Here is a 23482-nt window from a genome sequence, read left to right on the forward strand (position 1 = left end):
AACTAAAACTACCACCGCTGCCACGATCCATAGACAAGCCAGCCACCCAGCTGCAACAGGGTCGAATTTCTTAGGCAGATAGACAACTGGTCAGTTCCAAGGGCCCAGTCACTGAGTGAGCACTCCCTTGGCTAGCCCCCTGTTCTCTGCCACATAAAAGTAGAAAGGTCTGCTGGCACTGGGCAGTCCTAGAGCAGGGGCCCCGAGCAGAGCCTGCTTAATAGCATCAAAAGCCTGTAGCTCTTCTTCCCCCCAGTGGAAGGACTATCTGTTTTTATTTAGGGCTGGGGCAGCTAATTCAGCAAACCCTGGAATCCATAGCCAGCAGAATCTGGTTGTGCCTAGGAATTCCTGTATCTACTTGGGGCTCTGCGGAGGAGGGATGTGCAAGATGGTCTCTTTTCGCGCGTTGGAGAACCAGCACTGGCCACCTTTTAGCAGTTAGTCCAGAAAACTTAACTTTTTTTTCTGGCAGATTTAGGCCTTCTTGGCTGATGCTCTGTAGCCCAATCCTACCAGCTGCTCTTAGAGGTATTTAGTCCCTTTTAGAGTCCTCCTTGGTCTCAGCTGAAATCAAAAGGTCATCTACATACTGGGCAAGGGTCATTTGTGGATTGGACTCACAGTAGATGGCAAGGTCCTGGTGCAGGGCCTGGACAAAGAGTGGGTGAGTTCTTGAATCCTTGGGGCAGTCTGGTCCATGTGATTGCCCCGTCACCCCCTGCTCAGGATCCTTCCACTAGAATGCAAAGTAGTCCTGACTTTGGGGAGTCAATGTCAGGCAAAAGGTGTCCTTGAGGTCTAGAATGGTGTACCAAGTCCTAGAGGGCGGCAAGGAGCAGCTCAACAGAGTATATGGGTTAGGCACAATAGGGTGCATATAGGCAACTCTCCGGTTTACCTTTGGTAGGTCCTGTATCGGGCAATAGTCCCAGGTTTCTTCACAGGCAGGAGGGGAGTATTCTAAGCTGACTGGCACTTCTGCAGGATCTGTTGTTCTAGGAGCCTGGTAATATAGGACCCGATTCTGTCTCGGGCCTCCCTCAACATCAAATATTGATGCACAGACACCGGGGAGGCTTGGGCTCGGAGCTCCGCATGGATGGAGGGCTGGTTGGTGGCCTTTCCCATCCCAGCCATCTTAGCCCAAGACTGGGAAAAGGCCACCAGTCTAGGTCCTGGGGTGCCCCATTGGAGGTTTCAAACAACTTGTATTCATCCTTCAGCCTGATAGTCAGGACTTGGAGTGGTTCTCCCTGGGGGCCTTTAACTTGGGGCCCCTCCAGGAGGAAGGGGATCTGGGCTCCCATTTTGCTGAGCAGGTCCTGGCTAAGGAGGGGATAGGGACAATCTGGTATAATCATGAAAGAGTGAGACACCCAGCCTACATTCAAATCAACCAATCTTTGAGAAGTCCATGAATATCTTTTGGTCCCAGTGGCACACTGAACTATGATGGGTTGTTTTTTGTTTTTTGTTTATTTTGTTTTTTATAGACATGGGCCCATCTGTTTGGAGTAATGCTGAGTGTTGTGCCCCAATGTCTACCAGCAACTGAGTAGGCTTCCCCTCCACCTTTAGAGTTACCCTGGATTAGAGGAGGGGTTCTGAACCCTGTTCCCCCAATCACTTTCTTCACCTAGTGCTAACGCCTTCTGGGTCTGGGGGCACTTTTCTCAGTCTTGGAGCTTTTCTCCCTATTTCTTTTTGTTGGGGCATTCCTGGGCCCAATGGCCTTGCTCCTTACAATAAGCACATTGGTCTTTCTCAAGTGGGGGCTTCTGCTTTATAGTCTGTGGCTCCTGGTCTTCTCTGTTTCCCCTGACTACTGTTGCTAGAATTCTCTGTAGGTTCTTCTCTTGACACTTTTCTCTCCTATGTTCTTTCTGTTCTGCTTCTTTTTACTTTCTTTCTTTCTTTCTTTCTTTCTTTCTTTCTTTCTTTCTTTCTTTCTTTCTTTCTTTCTTTCTTCTCTTCTCTTCTCTTCTTTAGTTTCCCTATTATGATCTATCATCTCTGCTACTTGCACTAACTCTCTCAAAGACTTATCTTGTAATCCCTCTAGTCTCTGAAGTTTCTTCCTAATGTCTCTCACAGCCTGATCTATGAATGCTATGGTCATAGTGGTCTTGTGCTCTTTGGTGCTGGGGTCATAGGGTGTATATTAGCAAAAAGCCTCATCTGGGCCCTGCCACACCTCCCTTATATTGGTTAAATTGGTGGGTTGCTTCGCAGTGCCCTTGAGACCTGCTAGAAGAACCTGGTGGCAGACCCTTAGGTGCTCCTTACCTGAAGCCATGTTAAAATTCCAGTCTGGTCTGGTCAAAGGGAACCCACTATCGATGACAGCCTGGTCAACTGAGGGTGCCCCTGTATCTGATGGGACATTTTCCCTAGCTTCCTGCATGATTCTCTCCCACTCTTCAGTTGTGAAAAGCATTCTCATAAGCTGCTGGATATCATCCCAAGTGGGCTGATGAGTAAACAAGAGAGTCTTAAAAAGATTAATCAACCTTTTAAGGTTGTCTGAGAAAGGAGGGTGCTGAGCCTTCCAGTTATACAGGTCAGCCAAAGAGAAAGGCCAATACTGCATAGCCTGATTTCCATCCTCATCTATGGGACCATAGGCCCAGAGAGAGTGGACCACTGTCATCTCTGGAGGTGTGGTCCTCTTGTTCCATGTGCTCCGTAGCAGGACCTGGATCCCCTTCTGGTCATGAAAGTGAGAGGTAGAGAGCAGATGGGGATGGGACCGAAGCTGCGGCATTCGACTGGGGTGTCGGAGGAGTGCTGGGGCAAGGGCAAGGTGGGTATGGAGGCGGAGGATCCAAGGGGAGAAGGTCTGCTGTCCCTGGATCCTGGATAACTTCCTTTTTTCTGGTGCAGCTCTGCAGATGGCAAGGTCTGGGCCTGGAGTGCTAGAATCCTGCTGGAAAGGAAATCTTGAATCCAAGAAGGAGGATCAGTTAATAAGTCCCTCCAGAAATCTTACTTATTGAGATGGGTAACAGACCTAGCCTCAAAGACCTTCTGTTGGATGGCCACAACTACAGAGAGGTCAAAGGTCCCCTCCTGAGGCCATCCAACATGGAAGGTGGGCCATTTGAATGAGCACAATGTCCAGAGCTTCATTTTCTTTGTCTCCAGTGACAAGTTACATGCCTGCCGCTGGAAATCATACCAATGACTCAGGACAATCCCCAGCAGAGTGGAATTTTGCTGTCCCATGTCCAAAATTTCATCAATCCCAGTCCAAGAACACACAGAAAGACAATCAAGACACAGACAAAGAATTCAGTTAACCAGGTGACACAGCCCGCTTATGCCAGGGCCAGGTCTAATAGGGGAGTCTTCCCAATTTCCTTTCTCCAGGGAACCTGAAGCGTCCCTCAGGCTTCCTAAGGCCACAGTGTTACAGCACATCTGCCCATCGTTCTTGACTATCCCAAATGCTGTGGACTCTCCGAGCACTCTCAGACACTTGCAAACAAATCAAAAATCAGACAGGCTTACAGACTCAGACTTTGACAAAAAGTGGGACAGATCAGATAGAAAGAAAAAAAGAAAAAAACCAAACTTCGGCACCTGCTCAAAACCCCTCCAATTCACTGTTCCAGTGTTCTCACAGGTTTTTCCCAGCCAATGCACCAAATGTAAGACTCCAGAAAGCTTTAGCTTTCTGAGGACTCCCTGAGTAAACAAGACAGAGCAGAGAGTCAATGCAAAAAGCAAGAGGATTTTATTCCAACTCATGTTGGAGTTGTCCTGCATCCGAAAGAGTAATGGCGACCCCCGCCCCCCAACCTATTTGATCAGTCTTGATACAGTTTGCCCTATGGAATGTGCTTACCTGCTCCAGACATCTCCCACCCCCAGGAAGCCATTTTTACCAGCTCTGGACCTCCCCCACCCCTAGGAGGCTGGCTCCAGACCTTCCCCCCACTCCCAGGAGGTCAGCTCCAGACCTTCCCCAACTCCTAGGAGGTTGGGTTTACTGGCTCCAGACCTTTCCTTTCTGGAAAGGGGGGTCTCTTTCGGGTCACTCCCCTGCAGCCTCCTGGGAATGGTTCCTGAACCCCTTAGCTAACACCCTGCCAGTTCCCAAACTTCAGGTGCTTCAGTCTCTTATGTAAACTATCCTAGTACTTGGACGTAGCCAACACATATCCTGATGCACACACATATGATCTCTAAATAGCTCTCTTCACTTTTCCATCCTTTAACCATGAGGTGAGGTCTATCATTGGTATTAAGATGTGTTTCTTAGTTGCAGCAGAAGGATGGACCCTGTTTTCAAATCAGTTTGCATTTTTCTGGAGAATTGAGAGCATTGATGTTTAGAGAGATCAATGAGCAGTATTTATTGGTTCCTGTTATTTTGTTGTCATTAGTAGGTATTCATGTGTGTGTGTATGTCTGTGTCTGTGTGCCTATGTGTCTGTCTGTGTCTCTGTGCATGTGTCTGTCTCTGTATGTGTGCATGTATATGTGTCTCTGTGTGTGTATGTTTGTGTCTGTGTGCCTGTGTTTGTGTCTGTCTGTGTCTCTGTGTGTGCATATGTCTGTCTGTGTGTATATGTCTGTGTCCGTGGGCCTGTGTGAGTCTGTGTCTGAGTGTGTGCATGTGCCTGTCTTTGTCCATGTATGTGTCTGTGTGTGTGTGTGTCTGTGTGTATGATTGTGTCTTTGTGTTCCCTCTTTTGATTTGTTCTCTAGGATTATTTATTCTTGGTAGATTCTATAATGTAGTTAATATCTTTAGGTTGGAATTTTCTTTCAAAAGCAGTGGTTCTCAAACTTTCTAAAGCTACAACCCTTTAATATAGTTACTCATGTTATGATGACCCTCAACCTAGAAATTATTTTTGTTGCTACTTTCTAAATGTAATTTTGCTACTGTTAGAAATTGTAATGTAAATATTTGTGGTTTTGGATGATCTTAGGCAACCCCTGTAAGAGGTTACTTCAACTCTCAGAGGGGTCATTGACTCACAGGTTGAGAAGCACTATTCTAGAGACTTTTATAGAGCTGGGCTTTTTTAGATCAATATTGCTTAAATTTTGTCTTATCACCAAGCATAGTAGCATATACCTTTTATACTCAGGAGGCATATACTCTTAATAACTCAGGAGGCAGAAGCAGATGGATCTCTGAGTTTAAATTCAGAATGGTCTCCAGACAGCCAGGGCTATGCAGGGAAACCTTGTCTCATAATAAGTAAGCAAGTAAGTAAGTAGGTAAGTAATTTGTCTTCTCATGAAATGTCTTATTGGAAAGTTTTCAGGGTATATTAATAGTCTACACATGCACATGAAGTCTCTTAAGAGTCTGCAGCACATCTGTCCTGGCTTTTAGACTCTCCATTGAAGAGTCAGGTGTTATTGTAATAGGTCTGCCTTTATATGTTATGTGGTCTTTTTCTCTTGCAGCTTTTGATATTTTCCTTTGTTCTGCACATTTAGTGTTTTAGCTGTTATGTGCTAAGGCAGCTTCCTTTTTTGGTCAAGACTACTTGGTGTTCAGTATGCTTTTTATACCTTCATAAACACCTTCTTCTTTAGGTTACAGAAATTTTCTTTTAGGACTTTGCTGAAAATACTTTCTGTGCCTTTGGCCTAGGTTTCTTCTCTTCCTTCTATTTTTATTATTCTTAGATTTATTTTTTCATAGTGTCCCAGGTTTCCTAGATGTTTTGTACCAGGGTTTATTTTAGATTTAACATTCTCTTTGACCAATGTTTCTTTCTATTTTTTCTATCGTGTATTCAATGCCTGAGATTCTCTCATTTATCTCTTGTATTCTGTTAGAAATGCTTACTTCTAAGATCCCTGTTCAAGATCCTAAATTTTTTCATTTCTACCTTTTCCTCAGTTTGGATTTTTTCTTTTATTTTTCTTTCTTTTTTCTTTTTGATTCTGAAAGGATAGAAAATAATACAGCCTAACTCTAATGACCCCAAGAAGTCAGAAGTTTAAAATGCTATCTCGCTTTGTTAGAAACTAGGTAAAAAAGGTCACATTCCAGAGCCGCCCTTTGTTTATAGCTAGCAGAAAGGACTTGAATAGGTGATCCTGGCCCCATAAGGTAACTGGAAATGGGCTAAGCTTATCTTGCTTCTGTAAACCGCTTATACCATTACCCCTATGCAGGAGTTCATACAGCTATACACATTCAAGAAAATAGGAAACTAATTGGTCCACTGAGCATGGGCCAATAATTTAAACTGATTGGCCTAAAAGCTATGGAGTGGTACAAATCAATTGGCTGGCATTTCGCAGGCTCTCCATGCTAAGGAATGATTGGTTTGTGATCCATGGGCTTTGTCATAAACTTATAAAAGCTGTCGCAATTCGGCACTCTTGGTCCACAGTCCTCTAACCCTACGTGGTGTACGGCTGTGGGTGGAACCCAGAATTCTGGAATAAAGAAATGCTCATGTTATTGCATCGAGACTGTTTCTTGGGAGTGATTTGAGTGTCACCTTCCGAGGCGTGGGGTACTGGGGCACCCTCGATTTTTGGGGGGGTCTTACAATTCTATCTCCACTTTCAGGTCTTGAACTGTCTTAATCATTTCCTTCCACTATCATTACTGTTTTTATAGATTCTTAAAAAGGATTTATTCATTTCCTCTTTAAGAACCATGATCATAACTGGGTGGTGGTGGTGCACGCCTGTAATCCCAGCACTCTGGGAGGCAGAGGCAGGCAGATTTCTGAGTTCGAGGCCAGCCTGGTCTACAGAGTGAGTTCCAGGACAGCCAGGGCTATACAGAGAAACCCTGTCTCAAACCAAATCCAAAAACCTTGATCATCGTCATATAGGCTGTGGTAAGGCCTATTTTGTCAGCTATTTTGAATGCAGGTTCTTCTGTGGTATATTTGCTGGGCTCTAGTGAAGATATACTGTCCTGGCTGTTGTTGATTGTATTTTTACACTAGTGTCTAGGCATCTGTGTTTGGAAAGAGTTTTAATTCCAGGTACTGATATAAGACCTGAAAAAAACCAAGGGTGCCCCTGCACCCCATGCCTCAGAAGGTGACACCCATATCACTCTCGAGAAATAGTCTTGATGCAATAAGCAAGAGGACTTTTATTCTAGAACTCTGGCTTCCACAGCCATACACTGTGCAGGGGTAGAGGACTGTGGACCCCGAGTGCCAAATTGCGTCAGCTTTTATAAGTTTCCAACGAAGCCCGTGAATCATAAACCAATCATTCCTTAGCATCGAGAGCCCACATAGTGTGAGCCAATCAATTTGTACCACTCCATAGTTTTTAGGCCAATCAGTTTAAATTATCAGAGCCCACGCTCCAAGGGCCAATTAGTTTCCTATTTTCTTGAAGGTCTATAGCTGCTTGAACCCCTGGATGGGGGTAATGGTGTAAGCAGTTTACAGAAGCAAGATAAGCAGATAATTAGCTCTTTTCCAGTTACCTTACAGGGCCAGGATCACCTATTCAAGGCCTTTTTGCCTAGCTCTTAACAAAGGGCGGGCTCTGGAATGTGACCTTTCACCTAGCTTCTAACAAAGAGCACAAAGAGTGGGCTCTGGAAAATGAAGTGTTTGGGGCTCCTTAGAAGGCTGGAGTTAGAGCTTCTTTGGAGCAAAATAACATTTTAAACTTCTGACTTCTTGGGGTCATTAGAGAGTTAGGCTGTATTTTCTATCCTTTCACTGACTTCTGGTCTTGACTTTGTTGAATGTTTTGTTCCTTGGTTTCTGTTGCCCTCTTTTGTTCTCAGGAGAGTGTGATGACTGTGTTTTGTAGGAATTCTGAGATCCTGAAAAGCATGATCACTGTGGATTCCAGGTAAAATATATTTCTGTGTTTTGGGAGCTGACTCTTAGGAATGGGGCTGGAGGGACTGAGGAGTCCACAGGAAGGAGGAAAGCATAATGTTCCATAAGATCTGCTTAGTCCCCTGGGAATGGGAGCAAACAGTAAGGGGAGGCCACAGCAGAAGGCAGTACAGAGCTAAGGGGTAGACTGGTGAACCCTTCAGTTTGCCTACTTGCTACCATGGTGAGAGTGGCCAGTGGGTTCCCAGGGAGTGCCTGTGGTAGCCAGAATGAAGCAATGAGCATAGTGAGGGAGAGAACTTAGAAGGAAAGATCTGTGTGATACACTGGAGATGGGTTGGGGAAGAAGGTGGTCCAGCTGGTGGTCTGCTGCAGAGCTGGAGAGGAATAGAGGGAAAGGCGAAGATCTACAGCCAGCCTACCTGCTTTGCCAGCTGGTGTGGCCTGGGTTCCCAGGGAGTGCCTGCTGGAGTTAGAGGCTGGCATATGAAGCAGAGGACAAAGGTTAGGAGGGAAAGGTTTGTGTGAGGACTGGAGATGGGGTTAATGAGGAGGGGCTCAGCAGCTGATCTGCAGGGGTAGGGATGAGACTAGGGGATTAGATTTGGTAGAGAGGGAGGATAGAAGAACATCTATAGTATAAGGGTCCATGATTCGCCAAAGAATGATACCCTAGACTCAAGTAGTATGTCAATGCAAAGTGTGCTTTATTCTGAAGAAGTCCAGCATGCTGAGGTCTCCCATTACCAAGATAAAGAGTGAGCTTCAAAGGCTCAATTTTAAGCATATTAGGGGAATTCCAGAGTAGGTGGCCTTATCTTGCTCTATCTCTTAGGACATTCCAAAACCTTTATGGGGATGGAGGCTGGAATGTTGTTGAGGAACTGAGGCGGGGGTGGGGGTGGGGTGGGGGGGGTGGGGGGGTAGCCTTATCTTGCTCTGTCTCTTAAACACATTCCAGAACTATTACCTGGGGTGAGGGCTGGAAACTGCTGCGGACCCATTGTCTTTGCTTCAGGCCGAGTGGCAGGGCAGTTTCTGCCTGAAGCCAGGGTTGTTAAGCCTAATCTCTTGAACTGCCAATTTGAAACCTGTCATAGAGTCTGCCTGTCTCATCAATAGTTTTCTAGTTAGAGCAGCCTGTGAAATTTATGTATTTTAAAGCGATAGACTATATTGTTTCCAAAGTGTTTAGTTTATTTGTATTCAATTAACTCTCATTTACATTTAAATGGCTAGAAATGGGACTTCTGTGAGAGTCTTAGTGGAATTACCTAACCTCTTATTGCTAAAATACAAATATGTTTATCTTTTAAACCAGATAATTGTAATATAGAATATTTTAGAAAGTAATTTGATCAAGAAATATCAGTACTTAAGACATAAAATTTCATTAGTGTTGTTATTAGACATTGATGTCTTTTGAATAATTTGGGTAAGAAGAATTAATCAAAATCTTTGAGTAGGATAAAAATCTAGCTAGGATAAATGAAGTTAAAGTTTACTAGAAAACTAGACTCTCTTGCTCTGTCAAAATTATACTGAACAATGAGAATACACACATTCATACATACATACAACGCACACATACACACATATAAGGACAATAAAAAATAGACTCTTTCAAACATTAGTTTTGAATAAGCTAGGGATTTAGGGTAAGTAGTCATAATGAAAAGATAAGAAGAAAGATAGTATATTTTCATTTGAAAGTCCATTAAAGTCAATGCTGATATTATTTTATCATTTGCTAGGTAGAATATTAAACATTATAATCAATTTTTTTTGAGACAAGGTTTCTCTGTTGTGGCCTTGGTTGTCTTAGAACTCGATCTGTAGAACAGGCTGGCCTCAAAGATTCATCTGCCTCTGAGTCCCTGCTGGATTAAAGTTATGTGCCTCTATACCGTACAGTTCCATAATTGATTTTTAAAATCTAATTATAAAAATATTTTAGAAATATAAAACATAAAAGAATGTTTAGTTATTCAGGGCAGTAGTCTTAAACTCCACATGATCCTATTGATGACACAGGCTGACTCCATGACAGGTTTCAAATTGGCAGTTCAGGCACAGAGATGGGCAAGGCTAGAGCTAGCACCAGATACGGTAATTAGTTACTCAACCTGCAATAATTCAGTGTCTCCATAGTACTGAAGTTAATCAGGCTTTACAGATACAACTAATTTTCAAGAGTTTGTTCAGAGGCTTAAAGCAGAATGTGTGCTGTGCACACACAAAGTCCTGCATTCAATTCCCACAATGACATACACCCAATGGTAACAGCCTTAGCCCAATGAAGCTTTACTCCTTAGTCACATATACAAAGCCTGAAGAAGAAAGTCCAAGATTAGCATGACTAGGTCATTAGCACCATGTGACCCATATGACAATGTGGCTTCATCCTGTGGTCCAGGATGGCGGCATCAGTATTCCTGGTAGGATATCAAAAGGAAGAAGAGAAGGGCAAGAGCCACCATATCTTAAGGCGGGTTTTGGGGGAGCCAGTTGACTTTATACTTGCCTATATCTGAACTCAGGGCAGATCATGTGACTCTACTCTGTTGCAAAGCTTTTCTTTCAAAACATCAGACTTTCTTTTCTTTTTTTCTTTTCTTTCTTTCTTTCTTTTTTTTTTTACAAAAGGAAATTAATTTTTACTGCTGGGCAGAACAAACCCATTATTTGCCTTGGGTTCTATACCTTTTTTTGCATTTATATTATGTGTATTGGTATTTTCCCTACGTGTGTTTGTGCACCATGAGCATGCAGTGTCCATGGAAGCCAAAAGAGGGTGTAGAGTTATAGACTGTTCGGAGCCACTATATAGGTGCTGGGAACTGAGCCCAGGTCCTCTTTGAGAGCAGTCGATGCTCTTAACCAGAGTTGTCTTTCCACACCCAGGTGTGTTTTGTTTTGTTTTGTTTTGTTTGTTTGTTTGCTGTTTTTCTTATAAAAAGACATCTCCAGGGTTTCTGCTTGGGATACCAAAGCTACACTAATTTCTGCTGCTATCCTAGGGATAACTGTGGAAGATTCCCTGATTGAGTTCCCTTGAGTTCTGATGGGTTTGTTGTGGGCAGTAATTTTCACTCTGTGGGTCGCAGCCCCTCTGGGGGTCTGTTAAGTTTCAAACCAAGGGCAACAGGCAGAGATGCCTGTTTAACATAAGAAAGTGGACCTGGCTCCCAGGCTGTGCCAGCATCCCTCAGTCCCTGCTTGTTAGTGGATGCTTCACCTTGTACTCGCCAGCTGAGCGGATGGGCTGCCCTTTTTCCCTATCTAGTCCAGACATTTTGGTTACTAGCCCTTTTGTACTTTTGGCCTCCTGGCTGCTGCACCTACTTCTCCCTCTGTTCTCTTTCCCTGTCCCCACAGGGCCCAGCTCAGTCTGGTCATGCTCACTCTCCAGATATGCTGCGTATAGCTCTGCTCTCCCACATATCTATAATAAACGTTCTTTTCCACCATACCTAAGAACAGTTGTGTCCTTTCCTTTTTATTTCTTTTTTCATTCAAGGTCAAATGGCCCTTTCACAGGGGTTTTCATATCAGATATCCTGCATATCAGATATGTACATTATGATTCATAGCATTAGCAAAATCGTAGTTATGAAGTATCAGTGAAAATCATTTTATGGTTGGGGGTGACCATAACATGAGGAATGATATTAAGGAGTTGAAGCATTAGGATGGCTGAGAGCGACTGCACAAGGTTGTGGGAATGGAACAGGAGAGAAGTGATTGAGATCTGGAGCCAAAGGAAAGGGCTAAAGGGAATACAATTCTTCAGGAAGCTTTGCCCTTCTCTTTTTGGCTTCCTGTATTATAAATAAAACATTCTCAAAGAGATTAATAGTCTCTTGGGAAATATGCCCTTAGTGAGAGAGCTACTGTGGTGTCAGGGGAGGGGGTCTCAGGTCTCCTCCTGCTCTGCTGGTGCAGTCCTCTCTTCCTCCCTCTCTCTAGCTCTTTCTCTTCTCTCTCCTCTAATCACTGGCCTCTCACTGCCTCAATGTGAATAGGTAGGAAATCTTGTAACATTTCACCCTTTCTGTTTAATAAAAAACTTTCTCTCTATTGAGCATAACTATTACCATTTTGTGAATTATGAAGTATAAAATAGACCTAACACCCAGTCTATCATCTCTGTCAAAGGTTCTACAGAGCCTTTGTCATCTGTACTCAGAAGACTATAAGAATCAACACTGACTCATGTCTTGGCTATAAATTTTATGTCACCTGAGAGCCATCTATTTAAGTCTATAGCAGATTTCTCAAAGTTAAACAGCTTGGACTGGCTCTGAGACTAACAGTCTTCAACCTTGTCAGAAATCTGAGAGTGACCAATATTAACTGAAAATATATAGAAAGCTTAACATAGCTTCCAAGACTTAGCCACATGATAGAGACCGCTGAACACCTGGACAGTTTATACTTCGACATGTTGGAGCCCCAGTCTTTAGCCTTCTACATCTGACATGACATTAGAGAAACAGGAATATTAAGGACTCACCTACTCTGTCCCGGCAGATTTAAGCTGTCCTAGGCCTGTATGTGTGTTTTCTTTGGACAGTATTTGTAGATGAAGAGAGGCAGTTTTTGCCTAGTGGCTGTCTCACCACAGCTGGAGCAACTCACGGATGCTCAGTGTCTTCTTTGACTCTAAGATGGTGAAGCTGTCAAGAGGAGACCAGTCTCCCTCAATCTGGGCTAATTATTCAGGCCGAAGCTTTTAAAGTTAAAAGCATTTTAAGTTATAACACAATACAGAACTAAATGCACATTTAAATAGAAATGGAATGTATTTTTTGTTCCTTATTTTTTTCCACCAAAGTAGCTGAAGGATTTTTTCTTCTCTTACTTTCTTATGCAAATGAAGTCAGACTTCAAAGGGGCAACAATGAGCGGAATTGCAGGTCAGGACTAACAAGAATGGCTTTTCTTACTATCAGTTAAAACTGCATCTCCCATAGATGCGCTTCCCTAGCCAATCTGTCAGCGGCTGTAGGCTGGCACTTCTCAGTTTTGGGCTTTAAGAGCTTCTGCGCTTCTGCCTTGTCCCTTGAGCCTGAGACCAGGGATGAGAGCATGAGCCACAGCAGCCCTGTGCTTTAGAAGTTGGACAAAGTTGACACTACACTTCATTAAAACAAGCTGCTCTCGGTGCCCAAAGGCCTCACTCCTCTGGGGCCCGTGGCTCCTCTTGGAACCTTGCGGAATGACAGTGTTCCTACCAATTCCACTGGGTACAAAAGCCTAGATTGTATTGTAACTAGAGAGAGTCACACCTACCGCTGACATTACAGGTGAATAATTTCTTGGAGCAAAAATCCCATTTATACAGTGCTGAGGGAGAACATGGAATTTCAGAACCCGCACTTGTCTTTATGTGTAGCCAGGCGTCCTGTGACCACTTCTCAGCCTTACTGCCACACAGCTCTATAATCTACACACATGCCATACATTAATTAATGTTAGAGAGAGAAAACACAAAGAGAAACAACCCCAACAGGGTCAAGAACAATCACAGACAATCAATTTGCCATCAGTGCTTTATTCCTTCATTTCTGTCCTGTTCAACTCCAGTGAACACACACCTCTGGCTCATTAAGGAGGTGACGTGCAGACAAGGGACTAGGATAGAAACATCATTCACACACTTCCTCGGGTATTTCTCCGATGTGCACTCACATCAGTTTGCATATACTATAAGCCTGGATAATAATGCCCATTATCTGCACAGGGTAAAACAGATTCCATACTGGTGCAACCTGGTAGAAGTCTTCAGGACGCCTAATAAAATTATATTCTGATTATTCATTTTCTAGGTTTGGGGATAAAAATAGAAAAGAATATAAACAAGGCATGCTTTTTGAGGTTTCTTGGGTCAGTTAGTAGAAAAATAGGTGTTTTCTTTGGGGAGGTATTTTTAATTGTTTATTTTATTATTTTAAAGTGGAGAACTATAAAGCGGGACTTCCTGAGTCTGTTTTCCCCTTCTTCAGTCTTTAAGGGAGTGGTAGGCTTTGGCAGTCCGGCTGTTGACAAAGTCTGTCTTCTTAAACTGAGCCTTTGGAAGAAGCAGATAAAAATATAAAATATAAAAATTCTCTTATAAGAAAATGCCTCATCTGTTGTCACCTGAAGGTTACTTAAGTTGGGTCCATGTCCTGGCTGTTTTGAATAGAGCAGCAATGACCATGGCTAAGCATGTATTTGTGTCACACAATGCCCTTAGGACACTTGCCAAGGACATACGCCAAGCTGGGCACATGGCTGATTTACTTTGCGCTCTCTGAGAATTTCCTACACTGATTTCCAGAATTGCTGCGATCCCCACAGTGAATGAGGATGCTGCTTTACCCATAATCCTCACCAGCATTTTTACTCTTGATCTTAGCATTCTGATAAGGTAAGAGGAAATCTCGAAGTCGTTCTGATTTCCATTTCTCTAATTGCTAATGCTATTGAAATACTTTGTTGAAACAACTTAAATACCCTTCAGTTGATGACTGGATAATAAAAATGCAGTACATGTACACATTAAAATTCTATTCAGCTGTAACAAAAAATGAAGGTACAAAACTTTTAGGCACATGGATGAAGCTAAAACATATTTTACTGAGTAAGGTAATCCAGACCCAGAAAAACAAGTCACATGTTCTCTCTTATTTTGTGGCCCCTAGCTCTTAATCTTCACATGGAAGTGTATAGCCTGGAGTATCTGCAGAAGCAGGAAAGAAAAAAGGGGAATCACGGTGGGGCCAGAGTGAGGCAAAGGTTGGGCTGGGGGTGATAAGGAAAAGGTGGGGTCTGGTGGAGACAGGGAAAGTTCTTGAATGACAAGACACAGGTGACATGAAGGTGGAAAGGGAAAAGATGGGGTCATTTTAGTTGGGTATGCGGAGGACAATACAGACAGAAAGGGAAGGAGGAAGGGTAGGCAACAGTGCGGTGGCTTGAAAAGGCAGAGTGAATTGATGTTTATCCAAAATTATACAAATGTGTATACAAGGATATAGAGCTTAACAAAGTTAGACCACCTGGGGTGATAATGTGCCCCCCAAAAGCCATGGACAATCTAACAAAACCTCTGGTACCACCTTCTTCTTTGTTGGTCAAGGGAAAATATGAGATTCCCAAAGCACATAAGCCATAACTATTTCCTGTGCTGCTTCCCAGAACTTGAAGATAAATCCCTCTTGCTGCAGAAACCACACACTGTGCACACAGGACTTGGAAGAATCCAGCTGGAACTGACCTGGAAGCCTCTTTCCTAAGGAGTGGCTCTCACATATTGGGCATTGCCAAAGGAGAGCTCACTCAGTAGTAGGTGCACACAGCTGAAAAGCCCGTGTACCACAACAAAGACTGGACTGGCAAGATATGCACAGTGCTATGATAGTGGCACTTCTGTCTGGGAGATGATTAATAACGGTCTAATTGGATTTAAAGATCACTCAACAGTAGGGAAATCATGTTTATTATTGTAAACCCTGGAGAGGTCATATTCCCAAGAGGAGAATCAACTACTGCCAGATCCTAAATCAATATAATTTCTAATTGTATTCTAAATACTTTTCCTCATAGCCACAAATAAATGTAGCTCTCATTCATCATCAAAGAAGTTTCCTTTTGCAACATACAGAAACTATTACAGATATCTACAACTGATCAAAATGCAGAGAATATAGGACTGTGGAGTGCCTAGCTACAAGTAGTGCATCTGCAATGCGATGCTCAGGGAAAATCATGGAAGAAAGCATAGAAAGATCTTAACGAGACAGAGGTCTATGACTTCTGTTGCCTGATTGTATTGTGTCTCCTGGATATGGCAGGGGAAATGGATACATGAATTTCCAATAATATGATCATTTGAACAAGACCAGCAAAATGGCACTACCACTTGACATAGCAGTGCGGACAAGGGAAATTTCATATCACCCTTTTCCTAGATGAAGAGCTACAGGGATCAAGGGCCACTGAGAATGGGAAAACCAATTGTTTCCAGGGATGAACTCCTACACCACAGACATAAGCAAAGCTAAGGAGACTCATATACACATGTGCACACACACATATATGTATATGTATTTGTGCATATATGTATATACATGTAACAATAATATTTAAAGAAGAAACCCTGAATTTGGGAGACAAGAACTAGAGGGGAAAAAAGGGGTAGGCTTGTCAGAGATATAGTGCTCATCTATGAAATTCTCAAAAAAATAAAAACAAAACAAACAAAAAACTATTCAAGCCGGGCAGTGGTGGTACACTATTTTAATCTTAGCACTTGTGAGGCAGAAGCAGGCAGATCTCTGAGTTCAAGGCCAGCCTGGTCTACAGCGTGAGTTCCAAGACAGCCAGGGCTACACAGAGAAACCCTGTCTCGAAAAAAAACAAAAACAAAAACAAAAACAAAAAAAACTATTCCAAAAACAAAAGGAGTAAGAGGATGAGGATGAGAAGGAAGAAGAGGAAGATGAGGAGGAGAAAGAGGGAGAAGAGGAGAAGCTATTTGGTGATTTTTCATGAGGGCCAGGTGTCAGGTTTTAGCTGGTCAGTGTCCTTACCTTCTTGTATGCAGTATGGAGCTCTGGGTGTGCCCACAGAGAGTACAGGAGGACAGAGGCAGCTTTGCTGGCCTTGTTGGGGGCACAGCTGAAAAGACAGAGATGTTTCTGGGTCAGTGAATGTGCAGCTTTGACCAGTCCCTCCACGTCCCATCCATGTGGCTTCCACAGTTGCCACACAAAGAGGAGTTAAAGGCCAGAGTTCACCTTTCAAGAAGCTTTTTTTTTTTTTAAAATATAAATCACAAAGGTAGTACTAATAAATTTACAAAGGAAAAATCCATGATACTTATATACATTTTAACACCTTTAATTACTTAGAGACCCTTTACATTTATATAGTTATAATATATATTTACAGATTGCAACACAGAAAATCAACCGAAAATGTGCGTGCCTCTGAGACTAAAGGCCCTATCCCTGCAGGAGCCAAGAAAAAATTTCAAGTTAACATACACACTCCTGTGATACTTGTTAAAATAGTTTTAAAATCATTTGTGTCTTTAGCATATGGCTGACAGAAGCTTACTCGGTCACAAATCCAATTTCCCACATTTGACAGTGGCACTGGTTTTTTTATGTTCCTTTCCTAAATGTGTCTTAAACTTCCCATTTCTAACTAACGATCCATTTCTTTGTGGATTTCATTACTTTCTATTACCTACTAAACCATGGCTGAACTTTCTTTTTCAAAGATTGTGGTTTATTTCCTGTGGCACAAAAGTCTATTGACATACAATCAAGACCACAGAAAGCAAAACTGCAATGAATAAAAATGTGGGCTCTTCCTGAGTTCTTCTCTTCCTGAATGGAAGCTCTGTAGGAAGGGAGATTCAACTTAGCATCTTACAGTGTTTTAGTGCCTAGGGACAGAGTCACTCAGACTAAGCAAATTCTCTTACATTACAGCTCTCTTTTATATTCAAAGTTCTATAAAGTTCTTTAATGTCAAGTGTTTTGATATTCATAACACTTATCTGTACATTAGTTGTGGGGTACTTGAGTTTTTTTCTTTTTAAAGATTTAATGTGGGACTCAGTTCTTTCCGTGACCAATCACCAAGAACTAGAGGAGATATAGTCCTGTCTATTATACTGCTATGGCTACATAAGACTCAGGAAGAGTACCCACAGCTAGAGTATTTATACAGTACTGGTGGCAGGAAAATAGAGACAGTGATGGGCAGGTACCAAGAGACTTACCCTTCCCCTATGCTGATGGTCATAATTTTCTGCAGACCTCCAGTGTTCAGAAGGTCTCGTGCATTCTGGTAACTATTTTGCATTAAATTGTTCAATGTATAGCAAGCGGAGGCTGTAGTTTCAATGAGAAGGTCAGTACTTGGAACTGTGTCAGGAATTATAGAAACCAAATCTGGTAGAGTTTCTTTAGCTACAAATTGAAAGAAAAAGAATACTTGATTAGAAAGATTTTTCCTTTGGGAGAATATGTGCATGCGTTCGTGTGTGTGTGTATGTGTGTGTGTGTGTGTGTGTGTGTGTGTGTGTGTGTGTGTGTGTGTGTTACATGCACATGAGTATTTGGTATGTGCGCCACCTGCACATGCATATGCAAGTCAAAGCAGGCTGTCACCTGTTACACCTACTGTTTTTAAGACAGGGCCTCTGAGCTGGGTGGTGGTGGCGCACGCCTGTGATCCCAGCAGTCTGGGAGGCAGAGGCAGGCAAATTTCTGGGTTCGAGGCCAGCCTGGTCTACAGAGTGAGTTCGAGGACAGCCAGGGTTATACAAAGAAACCCTGTCTCGAAAAAAACAAATCCAACCCCCCCCCCCCCCCAAAAGACAGCGTCTCTGAACCAGAAGCTTGCTTTTTGGGTGTGCTGGCTGGCCAGTGATCTGCCTAACCTACCTCCGAGTGCTGGGGTCACCAGTCACTGGTTGATAAATGTATGGAAAGATGCTATGTCTCTATAATCAAATCTGAAGAGCTTTCCAAAGAGGACATCCTGCTCTCAGTGTGCTGAAAACCTTTCCACAGAATTAAGGTGACATAAATATCAAGAATTTTAAAATTTCATATTCTTCAACTGATTCCATTTCTGGCAATGCAGACATCACCTTAAAAGTAGAGAAAGACTTCTACAAAGATATTCAGATAGAATTTTATATTTTTATATATATATATATATATATGTATATATAACTAAAAACATCATAAAAGCATAACTATCCTATAGGCATAACTTTAATTAACTAAAATAAACTTGAAAAAAAAATCAAGCTTCTAGTTCAGTTTAAAAGGGAAGGACTTATCCACCTTTCCTGAGACCCAGGACCATTCCGCAACAGATTCTTTAGAGTCCCTGGCTCTGCAGGGCACACAAGCTATCTTCCCGTCTCTGATGAATTTCTCTAAATATTGGAAATAACACTCTCTTTCTCTACAGGTTATTCTGAGTGAGTTCAGGAGTTAATGCACATTACTTTGGCCACACATACTAAGCTCTCAAGAGATGTAAGTTATCATCAGAAGATTAAAACACAGACTGAAGACCTCAAGAGCATGAGTATTCCTTTTACAGCTTATGTGAACAACATGGAAATAATTCTGAGTCAGATAACAGGAAGGCCTGACCTGCTCCCTGAGAGCTGCGCCGCCTCCTCTCATCACCACACCAGGAGATCCTTCCATAGATCAAGGCTGAGGAGCAGCAGCAGTTAAAGAAGTGTTCTGTCACCTTTCTTGTCTTGGGACAATACATGTATCAATAAAATACTTTCTATAATATACTATGGGATATCCACCATATATTTATTCCGCCCCCCAGCCTCAAGTAGGCTAAACAAACCCCTGAGGGTTTTACAGCCTAGCTGGAGTCTCCTGGCCTAACCAAGTTTGCAGTGTCCTAAGGGAGCTTTGAGGAACTGACTGCATGCTGAGCTTGCTTTGCAACTCAATCCAGCTGAAACAAAATGTGGGTCTGTGGGCTTTCCCTATATAGACACAGAGCTGAACTCTAAACTTTGAGCCCTGATCTTGCAAGTCTTGGCTTCATCCTTCTCTCGCCCTCGCCCCCTGTGCCCCCCACCTCCCCTCACTCCCCCCCCACCCTGTTTTCATTTCCAGCCTCCCTTTCAGGTACCCAGTTCATCCATGGCTGCTGGACAGCTACAATAAATGAAACCTACCTAGCTAGAAATCTCATTAAAAACACAACATGTATTGAAATGGATTTTTACTTATTCTTGACTACTAAAACTCAGAATCAAGATAGGTCTTGTTGTTTAAATTACATATTGAAGACTAAGAAAATTTACAGTTTTAAAACTACATGTATGTTGCTGACAAACATGTGGATGAGACACACCCACTGACTGGAACAGCTGATGGGTGAGAGGTATCACGTAGATTGCCCGTCTTGCTAAGTATTAGTGTGGTATGCAATTTCTCTTCTGCAAGTAATCAAAGCAAATTAACAAAAAGGCTGGATATTAGGACAATCAAACGTCAGTGAATGAGGGTGCCTGCCCCGGCATGCGGGCAGCAAACTTACCACTTATCACCTGCCTTCCTGCGCTGTACACTCAGAATGCACCTATGGCATGCAGACCTCAACTCACCAATTTCATTCTGCAGAGAAAGATTCCGTGACAAATTCCTCAACAGGGAGACCGCAGTCTTTTTCACACTGGGATCACCCACATGCAGCATCTTCCGGATGTGCTGAAGACCATTTTCCTTCTGGACAACCATACGAGCTACTGATGTGGGTATCTGTTGTGAGATACATCCTGTAAATGCTATCACATTTGCTATCAGAGAAGTTCTCTGTAGATTCCAAAGGTTGAGGGAGGATAAAAGCTAGAACTGTACTGAAAGCAGTTACAGACATTTTCTTTAACATCTTTTTGATTTTCAATATAGTGATAAAAATATTTTCCAGTATTTTTAACCAATTAAAAATGGTTACTTTTTACTATTTTGCATCTGTGTATAGGTAAAATAAGTCTGATATTACTTTGTGCTTCACATAAAATTTTTAATGTGTGTGTGTGTGTATGTGTGTGTGTGTGTGTGTGTGTGTGTATACGTTCCTGTAAATGCTTGTAGAAGACAGAGGAGGATATCAGGTGTCTTCTATCATCTTCCACTTTATTCCCTTGAGCCACAGCTTCAGTGAACCTGAATTTTGGTATTTCTGCTGGGCTGACCAGCAAGCTCTTGGGACCCACATGTTTCCTTTACCTCAGGGTGGCCATGCTGGCTTTTTATGTGCATGGAGGGCAGTCAAACTAATGTTGCTATGCTTACGAGTAAGTGTATGTGACCACTGAGCACCTCCCAAGGTTTGAATAACATAAACTTAACTGGACAGTATGTTTTCTATCATCTTGAACTATCCAGCTAATACAGCTCTTCTTTGTGGTCTTGGCAGATTTTGGTCACACGGATGCTGACCACTTAGCTCTACAGTGAACTGGAGTCTTTGCTGTCCTGGCTTGCCAACCAACTGAGGTGAGAAATCACAAGCTCCTTTCTTACTGATTTGCTTCATTTACTGGATAATGCTCAGTTATTGTCCCTGTTACTTCTGGTTCAAGTTTTGGTGATTAGCATATTTCAACAAACTTATTTATTTCTAAATTACAAACCTAATTCATTCTAAAAAGAGAATTGGGATTTTAAAAACTTCATGAAACTACTTTCACATTGCAATATGAAATTTGAGTTAACCTAAAGCTATGTCCCCTGGCCATGGTTATTCATAATAGCTCCAGAACAAATGATCTTATTCAACTTTTAAAAAGAAAGGAAAAGAAAGAAGCTCGTCAAGTGCAATTGGTGCTGTTCAATCACTATTAGATATGGGCCTGCCCTGGAGTATATGGTTGACTTATCAGGGATTGTAGCACTAAAGAAGCTTAACTTTCTTTTTCTCAGTGGCTGTCAGTACCAACAGCTCCTCAGTTAGAAGCAGGACTCTGTGTGTTCCGGCCCCACCCCCACCACTAGGATTTTTGTCTGGCTTGAGTTTATTGTACCTCTTATACATGCCCTCACACTCCCTGTGAGTTCACATGGATATGCAACTGCCAGGTAGATGGATATTAGGCTTTTGAAAAAAGATAATCCATACTGCTAATTGGATTATCTTTTCTTATCATGTAACTTGCTTTCACTGAACTTGCTATGTAGACTGAGCTGCCCTTGAATTTACTGAGATCTATCTGCCTCAGCATCCTGAATACTGGGATTAAAGTATGTGCCACTATACTGGCATAGATTTCTGTAATCTCTGTATCTGAGACTACTGCTGGCCCAGGTCTAGGAAAAATGTTACTGAGGATCTAAACATTGATCTTGCCATTTTTGGCATCAAGAGATCTCAGAACTGTGTCTTACCTTGTGTCTGTGGCTTTATATTAAACTTCTGTTTGAAGCTAATACGAGGCTTCAAAATTCTTGTGATTCTTAACCATTCTTCAGGATGTTTATCATTTATCATCTCATATAAACAGTTTGCCTCCTACGACCTGTATTCTTCATTTTCTCAACTCTACTTTCTAAACTTGAGCCTCCTAATATAGAGCCATGGATGGTGGTGGAAGAGTGATCTCTAAAACTGTTTTTGTGCTTGAACTAATATTCCTAGGAAAGTAGTACGCCAGTTTACTAGAGTGTCAAACTTTCAATGGTTCAAGAAGTTTGTCTTTCACCAATTGTTCTCTATGAAGATTCTTTCCCCCAGAGCTATCCAGAGAGGAAGGTATTTATTATGATCAATCCCAGACAAGAGGAAAGACAGGCACTGTATTCCTCTTTTTCCAATATGCCATCTAGACATATACTTCTGAAGGCTATGGAAGACTGGCTGTCAGCCTTCTCTACTTTCTATCCATGGAGCTGAGCAGACTAATCTCTTCACACTTCCCAGGACTAATGACTTCACACTTCTCTGGACTAACCACTTCATACTTCCCAGGACTAACCACTCACACTTCCCAGGACTAACCACTTCACACTTCCCAGGACTAACCACTTCACACTTCCCAGGACTAACCACTCACACTTCCCAGGACTAACCACTCACACTTCCCAGGACTAACCACTCACACTTCCCAGGACCAACCACTTCACACTTCCCAGGACTAACCACTTCACACTTCCCAGGACTAACCCAGGACTAACCACTCACACTTCCCAGGACTAACCACTCACACTTCCCAGGACTAACCCAGGACTAACCACTCACACTTCCCAGGACTAACCACTCACACTTCCCAGGACCAACCACTTCACACTTCCCAGGACTAACCCCTCACACTTCCTAGGACTAACCACCCACACTTCCCAGGACTAACCCCTCACACTTCCTAGGACTAACCCCTCACACTTCCCAGGACTAACCACTCATACTTCCTAGGACTAACCACTCACACTTCCCAGGACTAACCACCCACACTTCCCAGGACTAACCACTCACACTTCCCAGGACTAACCACTCACACTTCCCAGGACTAACCACTCACACTTCCCAGGACTAACCACTCACACTTCCCAGGACTAACCACTCACACTTCCCAGGACTAACCACTCACACTTCCCAGGACTAACCCCCCATATAGAGAGCATTACTGGGGTGCTATGCCACCTGGCAGGACTTGACACTGACCAAGGTGAAGTTCCTCCTCCAGCCTTGTGAGCAGGAATTCCTGTGCTAGCCATAATTCCCTCACCTAGGGTGGAGAGCTCAGACCAAGGTGAAGCCCATTGTTCTCAAAGGTTAGCTGCTTCCTGAGAGACACTAGCCAACCCCTGACGCCAGCCTCCCTCAGAGCAAGAGAACCAGTTCTGCAGACCTGTTTCCAGCCTTTGGGGGAAGGGTCTTCCCCCGCCTGCCTATGTATATTTGGAGACTTCCATTAAACTTTGGGCATTGGACAGGAAATTCTTCTTGGCTCCATGGTCACCCCATTTCTATCCCCAGCTTTCCTTCCAAGGAACCCGGTAACCTGTTTGAATGTAGTCACAGGCGACTACACACTTACACTTTCCAGGACTATCACATAAATGCCATCCTTCTATTGTTAACAATGCTGGCATCCCAGTTTAATTTTACCTACCCACCAACACTGT

The 23482-nt window shown here is 42.8% G+C and overlaps 1 protein-coding gene across 1 annotated transcript in view; it reads right to left on the reverse strand.

Annotated features, from left to right (window-relative positions):
• Positions 1–13342: 13342 nt before the first annotated feature.
• The window catches only part of Pkp2 (plakophilin 2), a 64068-nt gene continuing 53928 nt past the window's right edge, over positions 13343–23482 (reverse strand). The window contains exons 10-13 of the mRNA XM_052158865.1: positions 19966–20119; positions 17587–17776; positions 16385–16472; positions 13343–13878 (exon numbers count right to left, since the gene is read on the reverse strand). Of these exons, the coding sequence (XP_052014825.1) occupies positions 13810–13878; positions 16385–16472; positions 17587–17776; positions 19966–20119 (501 nt within the window). The 3' untranslated portion in view covers positions 13343–13809. The remainder of the gene's footprint in view (positions 13879–16384; positions 16473–17586; positions 17777–19965; positions 20120–23482) is intronic.

Source organism: Apodemus sylvaticus, chromosome 15 (assembly GCF_947179515.1).
Source record: "Apodemus sylvaticus chromosome 15, mApoSyl1.1, whole genome shotgun sequence".
In the NCBI taxonomy this organism is placed as follows: domain Eukaryota; kingdom Metazoa; phylum Chordata; class Mammalia; order Rodentia; family Muridae; genus Apodemus; species Apodemus sylvaticus.